This window comes from Populus alba, chromosome 1, assembly GCF_005239225.2.
Source record: "Populus alba chromosome 1, ASM523922v2, whole genome shotgun sequence".
NCBI lineage: Eukaryota > Viridiplantae > Streptophyta > Magnoliopsida > Malpighiales > Salicaceae > Populus > Populus alba.
This window is the reverse complement of record NC_133284.1, coordinates 14,511,509-14,527,004: the sequence shown is the minus strand read 5'-3', so window position 1 is coordinate 14,527,004 and position 15,496 is coordinate 14,511,509. Positions and strand designations below refer to the sequence as shown.

Sequence of the window (15,496 nt, the reverse complement as noted above, 5' to 3'; positions counted from 1 at the left end):
ATAAGATTGATATAATTCCATAAAAAACTAAATAAAATAAATTATGAAGTTTAATTTCCAGTTAAATAAATGTTGATGGATAAAATTAAAATTAAAAAATATATTTTAAAAAAACAAAGTAATAATATCTTGTGAAGTGATGCACAATAAAAACACTGATTTTTTTTAGTGTTTTTTTTTTTTTTAATTATTGGGGTTCATTGTAAATTTTTAGGTTATGAGTTTTATTGTGTATGGAAATTTTAATAAGAAATCATATAAAATCCTTAGCAATTCAAGAGAGAAAGGAGGAGAAAATGATAAGGCTTGTGGCTAGTTTTTTTTTTTTTTGAAATTTGATGATAAAATTGTAATATAAAATATAAAGATTTTTTTAATTATTAAATGAAATGTAATAATAATTTAATAAATAATTTGATATCTTTTATTGATTTTTTTGGGGTGTATTTTGATGAAGTGAGGTGTCATGAATTTATAAACTATAGAATTACATTACATTGTGAAAGAAATGATGCAAGTGAAAAAATGAGTACACGGAGTTTTTTTTTTTTTAATTAACTGAAAAAAAGAAAGCAAACGGTAGCGCCTAAAACCAAAAGAGGGCGGAGGTTACCCAGCTGGTGCACATTTTAAGCAGAGGGAGCATCCCCCGCTTCAAATAGCGCTTGTATAAATAGCGCACGCGTTAGCGCGCATTTGTGAACACTCTCACTCACATTGAAGAGAAATGGAAGACGATACAGGAGATAAATCAAGCATTGTGATCGGCCTCATAGAGAACAGAGCCAAAGAGGTACCGTACGCTCTCCGTTTGTTTGCCGAGAAAATGTGCGAAAACCAGAGGAAAATCAGTGAAACTTTTAGTAGTTATAACAGTAAAATCACTATTTCGCTTCCATGCATTTATTTACTTGAGAATCTGAACCAAGACAGATAGTAGTATAATAATTTAAAAGTTCCCTTTCATTTCATCTCCTCTTCGATTTAATTCGCTCCAGAACTGAAAGTTTGAAATTTCAATTCATTAATGGCTTGTTAAATCTCGAATGTGAATTCCGTTCCTGATATTTTTATCGGTCGGATGACTCCTTATTTTTTAAATATAGCTTATTGTGTCTGTAATTCCTAACATTTTGATGATTCTTTGAGCTTCTAGAATCGGAAATCGTTTTTTCCCTCTTTATGCGATTATTTGATTGTTCAAATTAATAAGGCAAAGAGGATTCATGAAATACATAAATTTAATTTTAGATGCTCGAACTGAAATATTTTAATGGTAAGAAATTAATTTTTCTTTCAAATATTTGGCCATGTAAAGATGACTCTAGAGTTGCTAGCAATTTGATAAAGGTGAAAATTGAAATTGAAAAGTTCTGAAATATCTCAATTTCTTTTGCGCGCTCAATGAGTTGATATTGTGTGATTGGCAGGTTGGAATGGCTGCTTTTGATTTAAGGTCAGCCTCACTGCATCTGTCTCAGTATATCGAAACTAGCAGCTCCTATCAGAATACAAAAACTCTGCTCCAATTTTATGATCCTGTGGTGGTCATTGTTCCTCCAAACAAATTTGCACCTGATGGCATGCTCGGAGTTTCAGATCTGGTCGATCGGTTTTATGCTTCAGTCAAAAAGGTCAATCTCGTTAACAGAATAGAATTTCTCTATGCCTGCTTCCTTTTTCTCTCCTCATGCACCCATTTCATGGTATTATGTGCTGAATTTTGTAGGTAGTAATGGCCCGTTGTTGCTTTGATGACACCAAGGTTGTAACCCGGAAACATCTCATTCTTTAACTGGTGTTTTGCTTCTGGGTACTGGTGCTTTGATATCTGATCCAATGCCCCCGTGACAACTTGTTCCAGGGTGCTGTACTAATTAAAAATCTAGCAGCCACAGAGCCTTCAGCTCTTGGTTTGGATACTTACTACAAGCAATACTATCTCTGCTTGGCTGCTGCTGCAGCTACAATCAAGTGGTACTCTCAAAAGTTGGGCTTGCCCTGAATTTAACTGGAAGAAAAGATTTTAATCTTAGATTTATTTTGTATGCCACAATGTCATACTTGAGGTTATATGTTAAGTAATTATTTATTAACTAAAATCAAGTAAAAGTCTTCTCAATAGCTTGGTTAAAAAAGTGAGGGTTGTTATTTCGGGATTCTTATATCTGAGAACCAAGTTTTTAATGGAAAGCTAGAGAATCTGTCTTTTTTTATGTACTTAATATGGTAAGTGGTAACTATGTGTTTATTCATACAACTGTGTACTGTCACTTAAGATGCCAGTCCATCACTTTGTAGGTAGCGCCTGTTAAAAGTTTAACTTGGTCTACAAGGCTTATTGTTATTGAATAAGCAACCTAATAAATGCTGTATTTTCATTGATCATATGGTAAGTGGCAGCACTGACATATTCCACGGTCCACTGCATCTCTTCCTGCCTTAATATTTGAAACTTATTTGCATATCAGTTATAGATGTGCCATCAGGTATCCTTAGCCATAGTGTTGTTGGATATAGGGACCAAATATGACTTAGTTTTTGGCACTGGACTGATGCTGAACCTTTTCTACTTTTCCTCATAGAAGTGAATTACTCTTGAATCCACATGAAAGCATGTGCGAGCAAATGACTTATTATACTTGATTCTGTGTGCAAGTTGGAAAAAAAAGCTCCAAGTTTGCAGATCTGAGTGGCAATGTTGTTACCGACTTGTGAGTATCTGCTTTTGAGAGTACTTTACTTGTCAGAGCATGAATACTTCATGATCAGTAACTGAAGGCAAAATGCCCATGTTGGACTGGTGTGAGTGGCATCCATATTTCTAAGATTATAGCATGCTTTATTGTCTACTAGTTCCCCTTGAACATGATGGTTTTAGCCCAAAATTTTGCACTCCATGTTTCTTTGAGTCCTTTTCACTTTATAAAATCGTATTAGTCATTTCAAGGTTGCCTAAAGTTTCTGATACTAACGTGCATTTGTCTACACCTTACAGTTATAGTATTTTTCATTTTCTTCATTCACTATTCTGCTTCTAAAAGAAAGTTTCAACTGCAATATACACAGGATAGAAGCAGAGAAAGGGGTTATCGTCACCAACCACTCATTGTTGGTATATGCTCTCTCTCTCTCTCTCCAGACCTTTCTCTCTTTCAAAATGCAAAGATGATCAAATGTAAGAATATGTGGAGTGTTTCTAGGCAGGAGGCAAGCTGTTACCACCTTTTACTCTATTTCTTAGATCTTTGATCCTATTGCTCTTGTATCTTTGATAAATTTTTGGGCATTTCTTTTTATGTTGTGGAGAATGCCTTCTGTGATCCATCAATCCCCTTTGTGCAGTTAATATAGGTATTCGATTTATTTAGCCCCATTTTTCTGTCATGGTCGTGTTGGACTTATTTTGTACCCTCTTTGCTATGGCGGTATCTTCTATTATCATCTATGTCAAATGAATCAGAGTCAAACTTAGCTGTTTTATGCTTGGTTTAGGGTGAAAATAATCCAATAGCAGTGATAAATCTCAGGATTGTTTTTTTGAGATGTATTTCAAATCATGAAACAGAGTTATTGAGATTTTTTTTTGTTAATATGCTCCTTGGTATCTATGAAATTTCAATCTTCTCAAAGTTTGTCATTATGAGCATATAACAATGGCTGAATATAATTGTACTAAAAATCGAATGGCTCAAATGCATCACATCATTTTCTTTTCTTCGATATAGAACTTCATCTGTTTGTGTGTTTACATTTTATTCTCTTTTCATTTAAGAATGCTTCTGAACTTTACTGATGGAATTCTCACGATCCTAGGTTACTTTTAATGGATCATTTGATCATATGAGTATTGATGCCACCAGGTGAGTTTCCTTTGCTTTCGGGATGTCTGGGTAAGTTTCCAGTGTATGTATAAAATAGAATAAAATTTGCATTAATGGTGTTTTTGTATTTCCATTGAAGTGACAGTTTTTGGAAGGATTTCTAGATGAAATCTAAATTAAATGTGGTGTTGCTTTCAAGTTTTTTATGCCAGAAGATAAGCAGTTAAATCTTATTGCAGCGTCCAAAATTTAGAAATCATTGAGCCATTTCATTCTTCCCTCTTGGGAACAAACAACAAGAAAAGAAGTCTATTCCACATGCTCAAGACAACGAAAACCACAGGAGGGTATGTGAATATGCATAATACTTGGTAGATTCAGCATGTGATCACATGAGTGGGGACTTAAGCATGGAAAAAAAGTAGAGAACTCTTCAATATTTACAAGTTTATATTCTGCATCAAACAAGAGGTTTGGTTGTAGCTTGTCTTTCCATTACCATAAAAGTTTAGAAATTGATACAAATTGGAATATATCTCCAGGACTAGACTTCTACGGGCCAATCTGTTGCAGCCTTTAAAAGATATTAAGACTATCAACACTCGGCTTGATTGCCTGGTTAGTGTATTTGGTTAACTCAGATGATTTCTCTAGTGGAGCTATGTTAGCCCTATGCAGCCCTGGGTTTGCAAACTAAAACAGTGCTGGTTTGTACAAACCATAACTGGTGAATGTTTATGTATGTGTGCATGTGTTGTGTGTGTAAGAAGAAGGCGAGCCTATTTTTCAATCATCTGAAGTTATTTTCACATGCATTTGTAGGCATTCTCTGTTATTCACATTTACACATAATACTTGTTAGAGTGCAAACCGCCAAAATGCACTATAATTGTTAATTGTCCAACAAGTATAGGTTACAGAATTATTTTGTTAAGACAGTTATGGATTGGAATCTTAAGTTGGCAGACTACACTAGAATGAAAGGAAAAGATAAATTATGTGAAAATGCAAATGATATAACAAGTTAGTCTGCCCATAAGGTACGCAGTTCTGCTTCTTGCTGTATTTTCAGCATGTCCATAAGACCAGTTAATATAAAACACAGCTTTAACTGGAGGGTATGTTTTGGACAGCTTCTGGATAATAGCATCACTCAAATCATCATCAAAGTTTCAAACTCATGTCCAGCTCCAAAAACTATTGGTGTCGTTTTGCCAATGATCTCAATTAAATTCTGTTAATTGATTGTCTAAGTTTCCATTCCAAAACATTACCTAGCAAGTCTGTGTTTGGAAATACATACATCTTAATTTTATATGGTATATTGTTCATGCTTCATTGATTTGAATTTCGTGCAGTGTTGCTACACCTCTCTTCTAAATTTCTCACTTGATGCATCTCTTTGCATTTGATTTCAGGACGAACTAATGAGCAATGAACAGCTGTTTTTTGGACTTTCTCAGGCTTTGCGTAAGTTTCCAAAAGAGATTGGTAAGTGAAAATAATAATAAAAAGTAAAAGGGATATGTGGTCAACCAGCCCCCTCCTTTGGTAGTCTTCTGGAAAGTTATTCCATCTTTTGTAGTCAATCTTGGAGTGATTTTGTTCATGCTCTTCATTCAGATAGGATACTCTGTCACTTCTGCTTTAAACCTAAAAGAGTCACTAATGAGGTCTTGGGTGCTGATAATGCTCGAAGGAGCCAAGTGTTGATATCAAGCATTATTCTACTTAAAACTGCTTTAGATGCCTTGCCTTTACTCTCAAAGGTAAATCGTGTGCTTTCATTTTTATTTTACGAAGCCGAACATGTTTTGATATCTTGGCACTTTTTAAACATTTCAGGCGCTTAAGAATGCAAAAAGTTTTCTTCTTGCAAATGTTTACAAGACTATATGTGAAAATGAGAAATATGTTTCCATAAGAAAGAGGTATGTTGCTAGCATGCTCCTGTTGATAAACTCTGCATTTTTTTCTCCACAGGACATAACTAGTGCTTGAGACAATGCACAAGTATTGTATCTAGTTTTTGGTCCCTAGATCCTAGTTGGATAAGTATTGTGGGCCAGAACATGAGGGACAGATAATTGTGCCCATATCCCCATCTCTAATATGAGGGCAGCATAATCTACTAACTTTAGCACATTTTAATTGTTTGAAGGTTCAGAATAATGCATTTCAATTTTTGTGAAATATTTGTGCCCATATGACATCTCTCAACTGAGGGAAATGCATCTGCTAGTTTAGCAAATTTTAATTGTTTGAAGGTTCAGAATAATGCAATTCAGCTTTGGTGATATTTGCAAACATCTCTTATTTTTTCCTTTGTAGAATTATTGAGGTCTACTATCTTTTTCTGTGTTTCTTAGATTTTTATTCTGGTCTATAAATTTCCCTCCTTCATACAAGCTTAAGTATAATACCAATTCTTCTATTTGCTGTCTTTCTCATATTTAATTATTTAACCTCAATGGGTGAGGAGGTTTATTTCCAGGTCAGATATTTTGTTTGATCTCTTAGGAATGCCACTGATTTGTTTGTTTATACCCATGTGACTAGCATACGATGCTTTGCAATGCAAGTGAAAACTACTGAGGAATATGGACCTAGGTTGAAGGAAATGATAATAGTGATGGTAATGGGATAGTGTTGATAAATGCTATTGAGTGCCCTAAAAGTTTTCACTATTATATTCAGTTGGTGATAAACTAAACTCAGAGTTAAAATGTGATGTTAAAGTAATCACCATTATGGCGTTTAATTTGCAGGAGATCTTGTTTTTATTTTGTAATGTTCCATAAATATACATTAACAATTTTTTTTGTAGTTTAATCCCATGGTCAATCTTTGCTAAATCTTGTGTAAGTACAGACTACTCAATTCATTTTCTGAAAAGCTAGTTTGTTTTTTCAAGAGTGGGAGAGGTGATTGACGAAGACGTGCTTCATGCACGGGTTCCCTTTGTTGCCCGAACACAGCAGTGTTTTGCTGTCAAGGCTGGAATTGATGGACTTCTGGATATTGCACGGAGAACGTTTTGCGATACTAGTGAAGGTTTACTATCTAGGTTCCTGTCCCCTTAATTTTCTTTTTGCCCTTTTCCTTCATCTCTTGTTTTTATTGTGGCTGCTGTTTCCATGGGCAGCAATACATAATCTTGCAAACAAGTATCGAGAAGAATTTAAGCTGCCAAATCTGAAACTTCCATTTAACAATAGACAAGGCTTTTACTTTAGTATTCCACAGAAAGACATCCAGGGAAAGCTTCCCAGCAAGTTCATTCAGGTTGGCAATGTGATCCTTCCTCTACTCATCATAGAAAAAATCTCCTTACTAATTAATTTGGACATGTATTTTTTTTACACATGAATCAGGTCCTGAAACATGGGAACAATATACATTGCTCAACTTTAGAACTTGCTTCAGTGAGTATAATCCTCATATAAACTTCATAGTCATGTACTTGATTTTGTGAACGAGTATGAAATTCAGCAATTCTATGTGACAATATGATGTCAGGAGAAATGATATTACTGTTCATGAAGCATGATATCACTTCAATACCCGGCACATTATAGTAAGGTTTACATGTGTGCATATGTGACCTTTTCTTGATGGAATGAACTTAGATCACAATCTGGTGTTTGTGTGGCTTACTTATAGTTGCCCATGCCAAATAACTTTGTGCTCAGCTGGAACTAGCTTAGAATTGTTGTGCAATAAATATCCACATTACAATACATATTACTGAGTCTACGATCCTCAATTCAGGTGATTGCCCATTTTTTGAAGTTGTGAAAATATTTTTCTGCAAATTTTGATGAAAATTGTTATAGATGCAACTGTAATGATGTTGAGGAGATGTGTGATACAAAGGAAGTCAATTGTACCAATGGAATCATTTATATGAGGCCAACTCAAGTGCAAATGTTAGGATTTCCTCTAGTAGACTGCAGCTAGTCACTTGTCATCTCTATTTTCTTACAACATTTATAATTTTGTATGGCTAAGTTTCATCTCAAACAATTTATACCTGAATTTTCCTTTACTAAGACCGGATTATCGAACATGAATAGAACTTTAAAGCAATGATCGTTGTTTTTCTACATGACTGTAATCTTCCCATTACAGATTCTTGTGTTTATGTAGGTGTATCAATTACTGTTATGTACGTACTCCTGTATGTTCAATCTTCCTGCCTGGGACTTGGAAATTTCTCATTGAGTTTGCTTCATTCTGTAAAATGTGCAGTTGAACGTGAGAAATAAGTCTGCTGCTGCAGAGTGCTATATAAGAACAGAAGTTTGCCTTGAAGGTTGTCATATATATTTTTGAAGTATTCAACTTTTGATAAATAAACTATATCTTGGTCGTACAAGCTACAAATGTTTTCTTATGCTCTATCTCTGGATGGAGTGTACCATTCTGTTTTGGGTTCTTAATGAAGTCTTGGTTTCTAAAAAGGTATTGACCTCGTGAAATGTTATTTGTGAATTTGAAGTGACAAATAATTCATTTTAAGAGATAGAATTGGCAGAAAGATCTACCTTACAATAACTGTTATCATGTGAAAATATGATCTGCTATTACAGTTCTCTACTAAAGGTTTCTTTTGATTATTTTATTTTCTTATGTTAGATGGAAAAGGTCACTTGGTATCTTGTGGAAGGATTGTGGATGAAGAGGTTTATGATTGTTAGTGGGCTACCAGTTTTCCATGGCAGAAGTTTTGCTTCTTAATTTGATTTAACAATAATTAGATGAATGTCCAATGTGTCATTTTATCATTTGGACATAACTTCAAGGCTCTTACAAATTATTAGAAAATCATAAAACTTTCAAACATTACTTCCACATTCCAGAAAATATATAAGATGAATTTATTTGTTTATGCTGCATCTGATTTTGTAATATATATTGGTGTTAATGTTCTTATTCGGTGCTTAAATTGTTAATTTCAATTATAAGGTACTTTCCAGGGAAATACTAAGATCATCTCATGTATGGTTTGCTTATCGCAGAGGGAATCTAGAACCATTCAAGTTGAATTACAATTGAAAGAACATTTTTCTGCTGTCTTCGTCTTTCTCTTCATAGAACTTCTACTCATATATACCATGCTCTCTACGTTAGTTATGATCTTCACAATGCTCTTTTTATTACTTATATAATTGTACTTTATCTGCAGCCTTATTAAATTCCATAAGGGAGGATGCCTCTGCACTAACTCTGCTTGCGGAGGTCTTATGCCTTCTAGATATGATCATTAATTCATTTGCTTACACAATCTCAACGAAGCCTGTTGATAGATACACTAGACCAGAATTTACAAGTAAGCGATTTGATATTTTGTATAGTATATCTTTGACCATCAGAGTTGAAATTGGGGTATGGCTGATTATGTCCTTTGCTGACAGGTAATGGCCCATTGGCAATTGATGCTGGAAGACACCCTATCCTGGAAAGCATACACAATGATTTTGTTGTATGTAACTGGTTTATTTTTTGTTGATTGTTTGATCTTATGTGTAGTCTTTCTGACAAAGGAAAACTTAGGCAACTTTTTATTGCCCTAATTTCTCGTCTTCCTGCCCTTCAAATCTGATTCATAGCTCTTTTTGCAGCCCAACAATATTTTTCTATCAGAAGCATCAAACATGATAATTGTCATGGGCCCAAACATGTAAGATATGCTCTCATTTAAAGTTGCTCCCAGCTTGGAGTTGGAAGGCTTTTATTCATTGCATCATTTCCTTCTAAACTTAATTCTTGATAGTGTTTTCAAAATTGTCGATGCAGGTTGAGGTTCCAATACATCATGCTTAAACATTTTGTGTTTGGTTCTATAGTAATCTCTTCTATTTACTCTGGAACATGAAATTTGAATAGACCCCACTACAAATTTCCTGGAAGCTTAGGATAAGGCCTTAAGATTACAATTTTGATTTGCCTCAATGTTAAATGTCTATAGCAAAACAGAAAAAATATTGGGTTTAGCTCTGTTATATCTAGTCTTGATAGTAATTTCAAATAAACCATCTGAAAGGATAGTATAGAATAATGGCCTTCAATGAACCTATCATAATATATGGATAACTGTGCATATAAAACGACAGGTGAATTGTGTTTATACAGCTGAATGTTGGCTTTTACCTAAAGCGTTCAGTTTCTGTGGAGGCCACATAGGATTGGCTGAATGTAAGCCGCATTTGTTCTTCAGTTGTGAAGTATAAAGTTCTTTCATTGTTTATTTGTATCAACCTATTGGAGAGTAATATACAACTATTCTTGGGATATTACCTAACCATTTAAACTATTGGGTTGGTTTTTTGACACGACGGCCAATCAAAATTTTAAACTTGACACTTGAAGGTCTATATACTCAAGTTTAACAATCTATAATTCCCTTCAGGAGTGGGAAGAGCACTTATCTTCAACAAGTGTGTCTCATAGTTATTCTTGCTCAGATTGGTTGTTATGTTCCTGCTCGCTTCTCAACTATAAGGGTAGTTGATCGCATATTTACAAGGATGGGTTCGGTAGATAATCTTGAATCAAACTCCAGTACGGTACAATTTCCAAACTCTATCCCTTTCATCACTTGTATGATGCAAGTCAAACTATACAAAGCGAACTTTTCATCACACACAGCACTCCTTTCTCAATTTCATATGAGGATAGAGAAGCCTTGATTTTCTTTCAATTCCTTTAATCCTTCGATTTAATATTAGAAGGAAAAAAAAAAAAAAAAAAGCTTAGACTAGATGTTTCTTGTGATATTAGTTTGAATATAAATTGATATGGCAATGATGCCAACCTCGTTCTTTAGTTTAATTCCTAGAACCATCTTTGTTTTCCTTTCAATTTGTTAGCTGTTCTCAAGAACAAATATTCACGTGCTATCATCCGGATGTGCTTATAATAAGAACTCCTTATCTAGGAACTTCTTTTCAGTAGAAATTTAGATTAAGATCATTTGGTGGTGGAAAATTACTGGCACTCATTAAATAGTTGCATGTATGCAATCCAAATGCTCAGGATCTTTTAGGAAAATAGGAGGGCCAGTTGTTGGATGTTTTTGGAAGAGTGGTGCAATCCAAATGCAGAATAGCTCTTCAGAAAGATACTACAAGATATTTGTTCAGCCTCTTTTGAGACATTCTTTCAATTTTACTTTTCAATATTTTAGATTATTTTGAGAATTGTACTTTATAATTTTAATTTTTTATGTTGAATTATTTACTGGTCTCATGGATTTACTTTTCTTAAAAAATCTTCAACCATCGATATGAGATATGTTGGAGGTAGAACTTCATAATATTTTTTTAATTTGCATTCTATGAATTTATTCTGATTTCATGACCTAAACCGTGGGTTTAATAGCTTAACTCAGGTTGATTCAAGTTATTATTTTTTGTCGCCTTTTCTAATTGATTTTTTTTTCGATTTTATCCTTTAACATTTGATTAATTAGAAACTGGGCTTCATAATTTTTTTTTGATTTGCTTTTTATGAGATTATCTTGATTTCATGAACTAGATCATGGGTTTGACAGGTTGACTTGAGTTGACTTTATTTATTTTTTTTGTCCTTTTTTAATTGAATATATATTTTTTTATAATTAGGCTTTGTATTTTTTTTTTTTTGGTTTTTATTAAATTATCCTGATTTCTTAATCCAGATTGCGGGTTTGACAGGTTGAGTCAGGTTGACTGTTTATTTTTGGGGTCATTTTTAATAGAATATATATATTTTTTTCAATTCCATCTTTCAATACGAGGTTGCTTGGAAATTGAGCTTATTAATTTTTTTTTAATTTTCTTTATGTGGTGTTATCTCGGTCATTAATTTATTTTTTTCCTCTCAATTTCAACTTTCAACTTTCACATGGATCTGTTGAAAATGGAGCTTCATAGTTTTTTTTATTTACTTTTTATGAAGTTGTCTTGGTTTCATGACTTAGATCGTGAGTTTAACAAGTTAGCTCGGGTTGACTTGGTTTATTTATTTTTGTCATTTTTAAATTTTTTTTTTATTCTTCAACATTGGGTTAGTTGGAAATTGAACTTCATAATATTTTTTTATTTGCTTTCTATTGGATTTATCCAGATCTCATGACCCGAGTTGTGGATTTGGAAGGTTACCTTGGGTTGACTAGAACAAGTTTTTTTTTTGTTATTTTTTAATATAATATATTTTTTTAATTTTATTTTTTTAACATTGGGTTGATAAAGAATTGATATTTATATTTATTTTGATTTTGTTTTTTTATTGTTATTACGGTCTCATGATACGGGTTATAGATTTGACAAGTTAACCCGGGCTAATCTAACATGTCGTCATTTCAAAATTTGAAAAAAAATATCATTTAATATGTCATCGTATTAATATTTAAAAAAGATGACATCCGATATACATCATTATGATTAAATTGCTTTTATTAAAAAAGACATTATCAATGCATGAATAATTTTTTACGTTAAAAAATTGATCTGACATGCAGTGCAGCGTGGATCAATGATCCAGTCTTTTTCTATAACAAGTGTTGTTTTCTACTGTTATAAACAAGAAAGGAGATGTAGTACCTGAGCATGTGATTTTGTTAAACACCAGCTCCTAGTATATTAACTTTTAAAGTGGATATTTCAAAAATTTGTTAACTATACAATCTGTTTGATCTAGAACACCATTGACTCATCATGTATTCATCTACATCTTATCAAACTATTGAATTGATGATTTACTGTTTCACTTGAACTCATAGGAAAAGAAAAATCATTCTTATACTATGCCTTCTACTTACATATCCTCAAGTTAAAGGTGAAATTAAGATAACGAGGAGCGCACTATACTTGAAATTGAAATTCTAATGAAAAGTCTTGAAGAACACTTAAAGCTATTTGGAAAAAGGGCACGCTATACTTGAAAATGATTAAAGGGCACACTATACTTGAAAATTGATTTTGATATCAAGGAATTATATATTGTTGACTACATGGTGACGTAGATATTTTGTTTTGGATGCTACAGTTCATGACAGAGATGAAGGAGACTGCTTTTATCATGCAGAATGTCTCCGAAAGGTTACACACCATGTGTGCTTTATGCCAAAGGGATGTCACATAAATTATTTGTTTCTTGAAATGTTACTTCCTTCATTGCAGGAGTTTAATCTTTATGGATGAACTTGGGAGAGCTACTTCTTCATCTGATGGATTTGCGATTGCCTGGAGCTGCTGCGAACATCTGTTATCACTCAAAGCGTAATCACTGCTCACACTCACCTCACCTCACCTCTCACCTCTCACCTGATACCAAGCCTTTGGAGAGTTTGCGAAGATTATAATTGCCTAAAATTTTTTCCTTTCAGAGGAAGTTGGCATATTATTTTAACACTGTTAAGTGGATGCTTTACTGAACAGTCTTTTAAATAAACAAGCGAAAAGGTTTGATGAATGGCCGCTTCAACTTAGTAATGTACTCGATACTATCAACTGCTCAAGCACCGAAAAACACATGCATTTCATATAATCATATATGATTCTAACTTGTGCTTTTGCCAAAATAATCATAATTGATTAATTTAAATTTGTTACTTAGGCCTTCTGTATAGCTGCTTTGGTGGCTTTCATTTCACTAAAAGTCAAAGTTGTTATATGATATTAGCTCAATTTAGTTATTGGAATTCATTCAAGATGTTTATAATGTGTTCCACGCATTTTATAATCAATATTCCCATGGTGGTACATAGAGACTGCCCAAAAAACCAGAGTAGAATTTTACTTGATCCCTGGTAAGTAGTAAATTTGTGTCCTGCTGCATGATGGTTTAGTAAATGATACAAGAACTCCTGTGTTTTCCAACTGAAAAATCATCCTAGTTTGCATGGAATATGGCATGACATTGTTTTATTTGACACTGTAGATTTGTTTAGGTTAAAGACTTTGTAGAAGGCAAATACATTAACTACTACCATTGCGTGGAGTTTAGTTAGATGGAAGCTTACAGATAGAACAATTTTCTTTTACTATATTTTCAGTTATTGCTCTCTGCTTGATTCCTCCTGTATGCCTCTTGCTGTCTGTGTCCTGTTTGTCTTCTCATAGATTGCTCTTTCAAAAGGCTGTGCATAATATAACAAGTATAGAACTGCAACAGAAGGAATTTTCTTACTGCTTGCTTATTCTTCAGGTATTCCATATTCGCTACTCACATGGAGAACCTATCAGAACTAGCAACCATCTATCCAAATGTCAGGATTGTTCACTTTCATGTTGACATAAAAAGCAACCGTTTGGATTTTAAGGTGGTATCTCTATTTTTCATGTTGCCCTGAATTTTACTTCAGCCATGTGCATTCATTAACTGAAACTTCGATTTCACAAGCAGTTTCAACTTGAGGACGGACCAAGACATGTACCGCACTATGGCCTTCTATTAGCAGAAGTGGCTGGACTGCCAAGCTCAGTCATTGAAATGGCTAGAAGCATCACATCAAAGATTACAGAAAAGGTGAGTTCTCTAAATCAACTAATCAAGGCTTCAAGTTTTATTTCAAGTAATATGTTAACTACAGTGTTGAACTAGCTCACAACTCTCCGGTTTTAACTTTCAAGTACCTTAAAAGGAATTGAAAGACTAATAAATCAAAAGCTCCAGGCGGACAAGCACGGGAAATTTGTAGTATTAGCACTAGAAAATAACCGGTTTATTAGTATATGAAACTTGTATGTGAGTCAGAACTTAGGCAGAAGCAAGATTGAAGGCGGCAAGAAACTTTGTTCATTCAGAATTTTGCATCAGTTGAACATAACTATTCCTAAGAAAAAGTTCACATTCATCATGAGGCTTGTCATTCTGACATCGCTGTTCTATTTGTTAGCCATCTAACCGTGCTGCCCTGCCTACTTGCCCCTTCCTAATAAAGAATATCTACCAATATGTGCAGTAATCTATTCATTCTGATGGTAGTTTAAATTTTTCATGTCCAGCAAATTAAGCAAATGGAAGTGAACTGCAGGCAGCACCATCAGCTGCAGATGGTGTATCGTGTAGCTCAGCGATTGATATGCTTAAAGCACTCCAGCCAAGATGAGGATTCTATCCGGCAAGCGTTACAGAATCTCAAAGAGCAGTACATAAATGGCACACTTTAAAGCTTGTCGCAAGACGAAACACCCCGCCTCCAGTTCCTGTATGCCCTAACTGAGTTCTTGCCATAGCAGAAGTTTCGAGACTAAAAATGAGAAGTTCCGAAATCACCTTCTTGAGTGCAATACCATCATGTTAACGTATAGATCCCAAGTTTCCATGTACCAATAATTTTCATCGTAATTTTGCCAGCGGGCAGGGAAGCGGAAAAAACAGTGTAACGCAGGGAAGAAGGGAAATTTGGCTCTATACATAATTCAAATTGATTGTCAAGCAACATATCCAAGATTTATAGATGTACAGATTTTAAGATACGTGCAATACGGTTTAACAAACCTTTAAAAATTTCTTGTGATGGACCAAAAACGAAACAAAAGAAGAATTTTAAACCGGGGAAATCATCAACACTATTTGACTGTCTAGAAAATGTGGAGCATCTTGGGTAGAAGATAATGCAAAAGAAGACGGCATAGCTACGCTTAAGGTTAAATAAAATAAAGTTAAAAAGAGGGTCGAAAGAG

General features: G+C 34.0%; 1 protein-coding gene across 1 annotated transcript; it reads left to right on the top strand.

Annotated features, from left to right (window-relative positions):
* Nucleotides 1-597: 597 nt before the first annotated feature.
* LOC118039123 (DNA mismatch repair protein MSH4) lies at nt 598-15,290 on the top strand. The gene is made up of 24 exons (XM_035045733.2): nt 598-793; nt 1,431-1,634; nt 1,730-1,765; nt 1,865-1,977; nt 3,070-3,115; nt 3,817-3,863; nt 4,064-4,171; nt 4,367-4,442; nt 5,243-5,315; nt 5,448-5,593; nt 5,670-5,755; nt 6,739-6,878; nt 6,970-7,109; nt 7,199-7,249; nt 8,076-8,139; nt 9,013-9,156; nt 9,242-9,309; nt 9,449-9,507; nt 10,237-10,393; nt 12,855-12,907; nt 12,989-13,087; nt 14,016-14,130; nt 14,214-14,336; nt 14,816-15,290. Exons 1-24 carry the CDS (start codon nt 728-730, stop codon nt 14,978-14,980), a joined length of 2,379 nt encoding a protein of 792 aa, XP_034901624.1. The 5' UTR covers nt 598-727; the 3' UTR covers nt 14,981-15,290.
* Nucleotides 15,291-15,496: the final 206 nt, after the last annotated feature.

Bases quoted from the DNA above. Each gene is read 5' to 3' on its own strand.
- LOC118039123 (XM_035045733.2), top strand. From the start codon at position 728: ATGGAAGACGATACAGGAGATAAATCAAGCATTGTGATCGGCCTCATA. The intron at 3,116-3,816 runs GTATATGCTCTC...TCACGATCCTAG, and splicing joins TCACCAACCACTCATTGTTG to GTTACTTTTAATGGATCATT. The intron at 9,157-9,241 runs GTAAGCGATTTG...CTTTGCTGACAG, and splicing joins CACTAGACCAGAATTTACAA to GTAATGGCCCATTGGCAATT.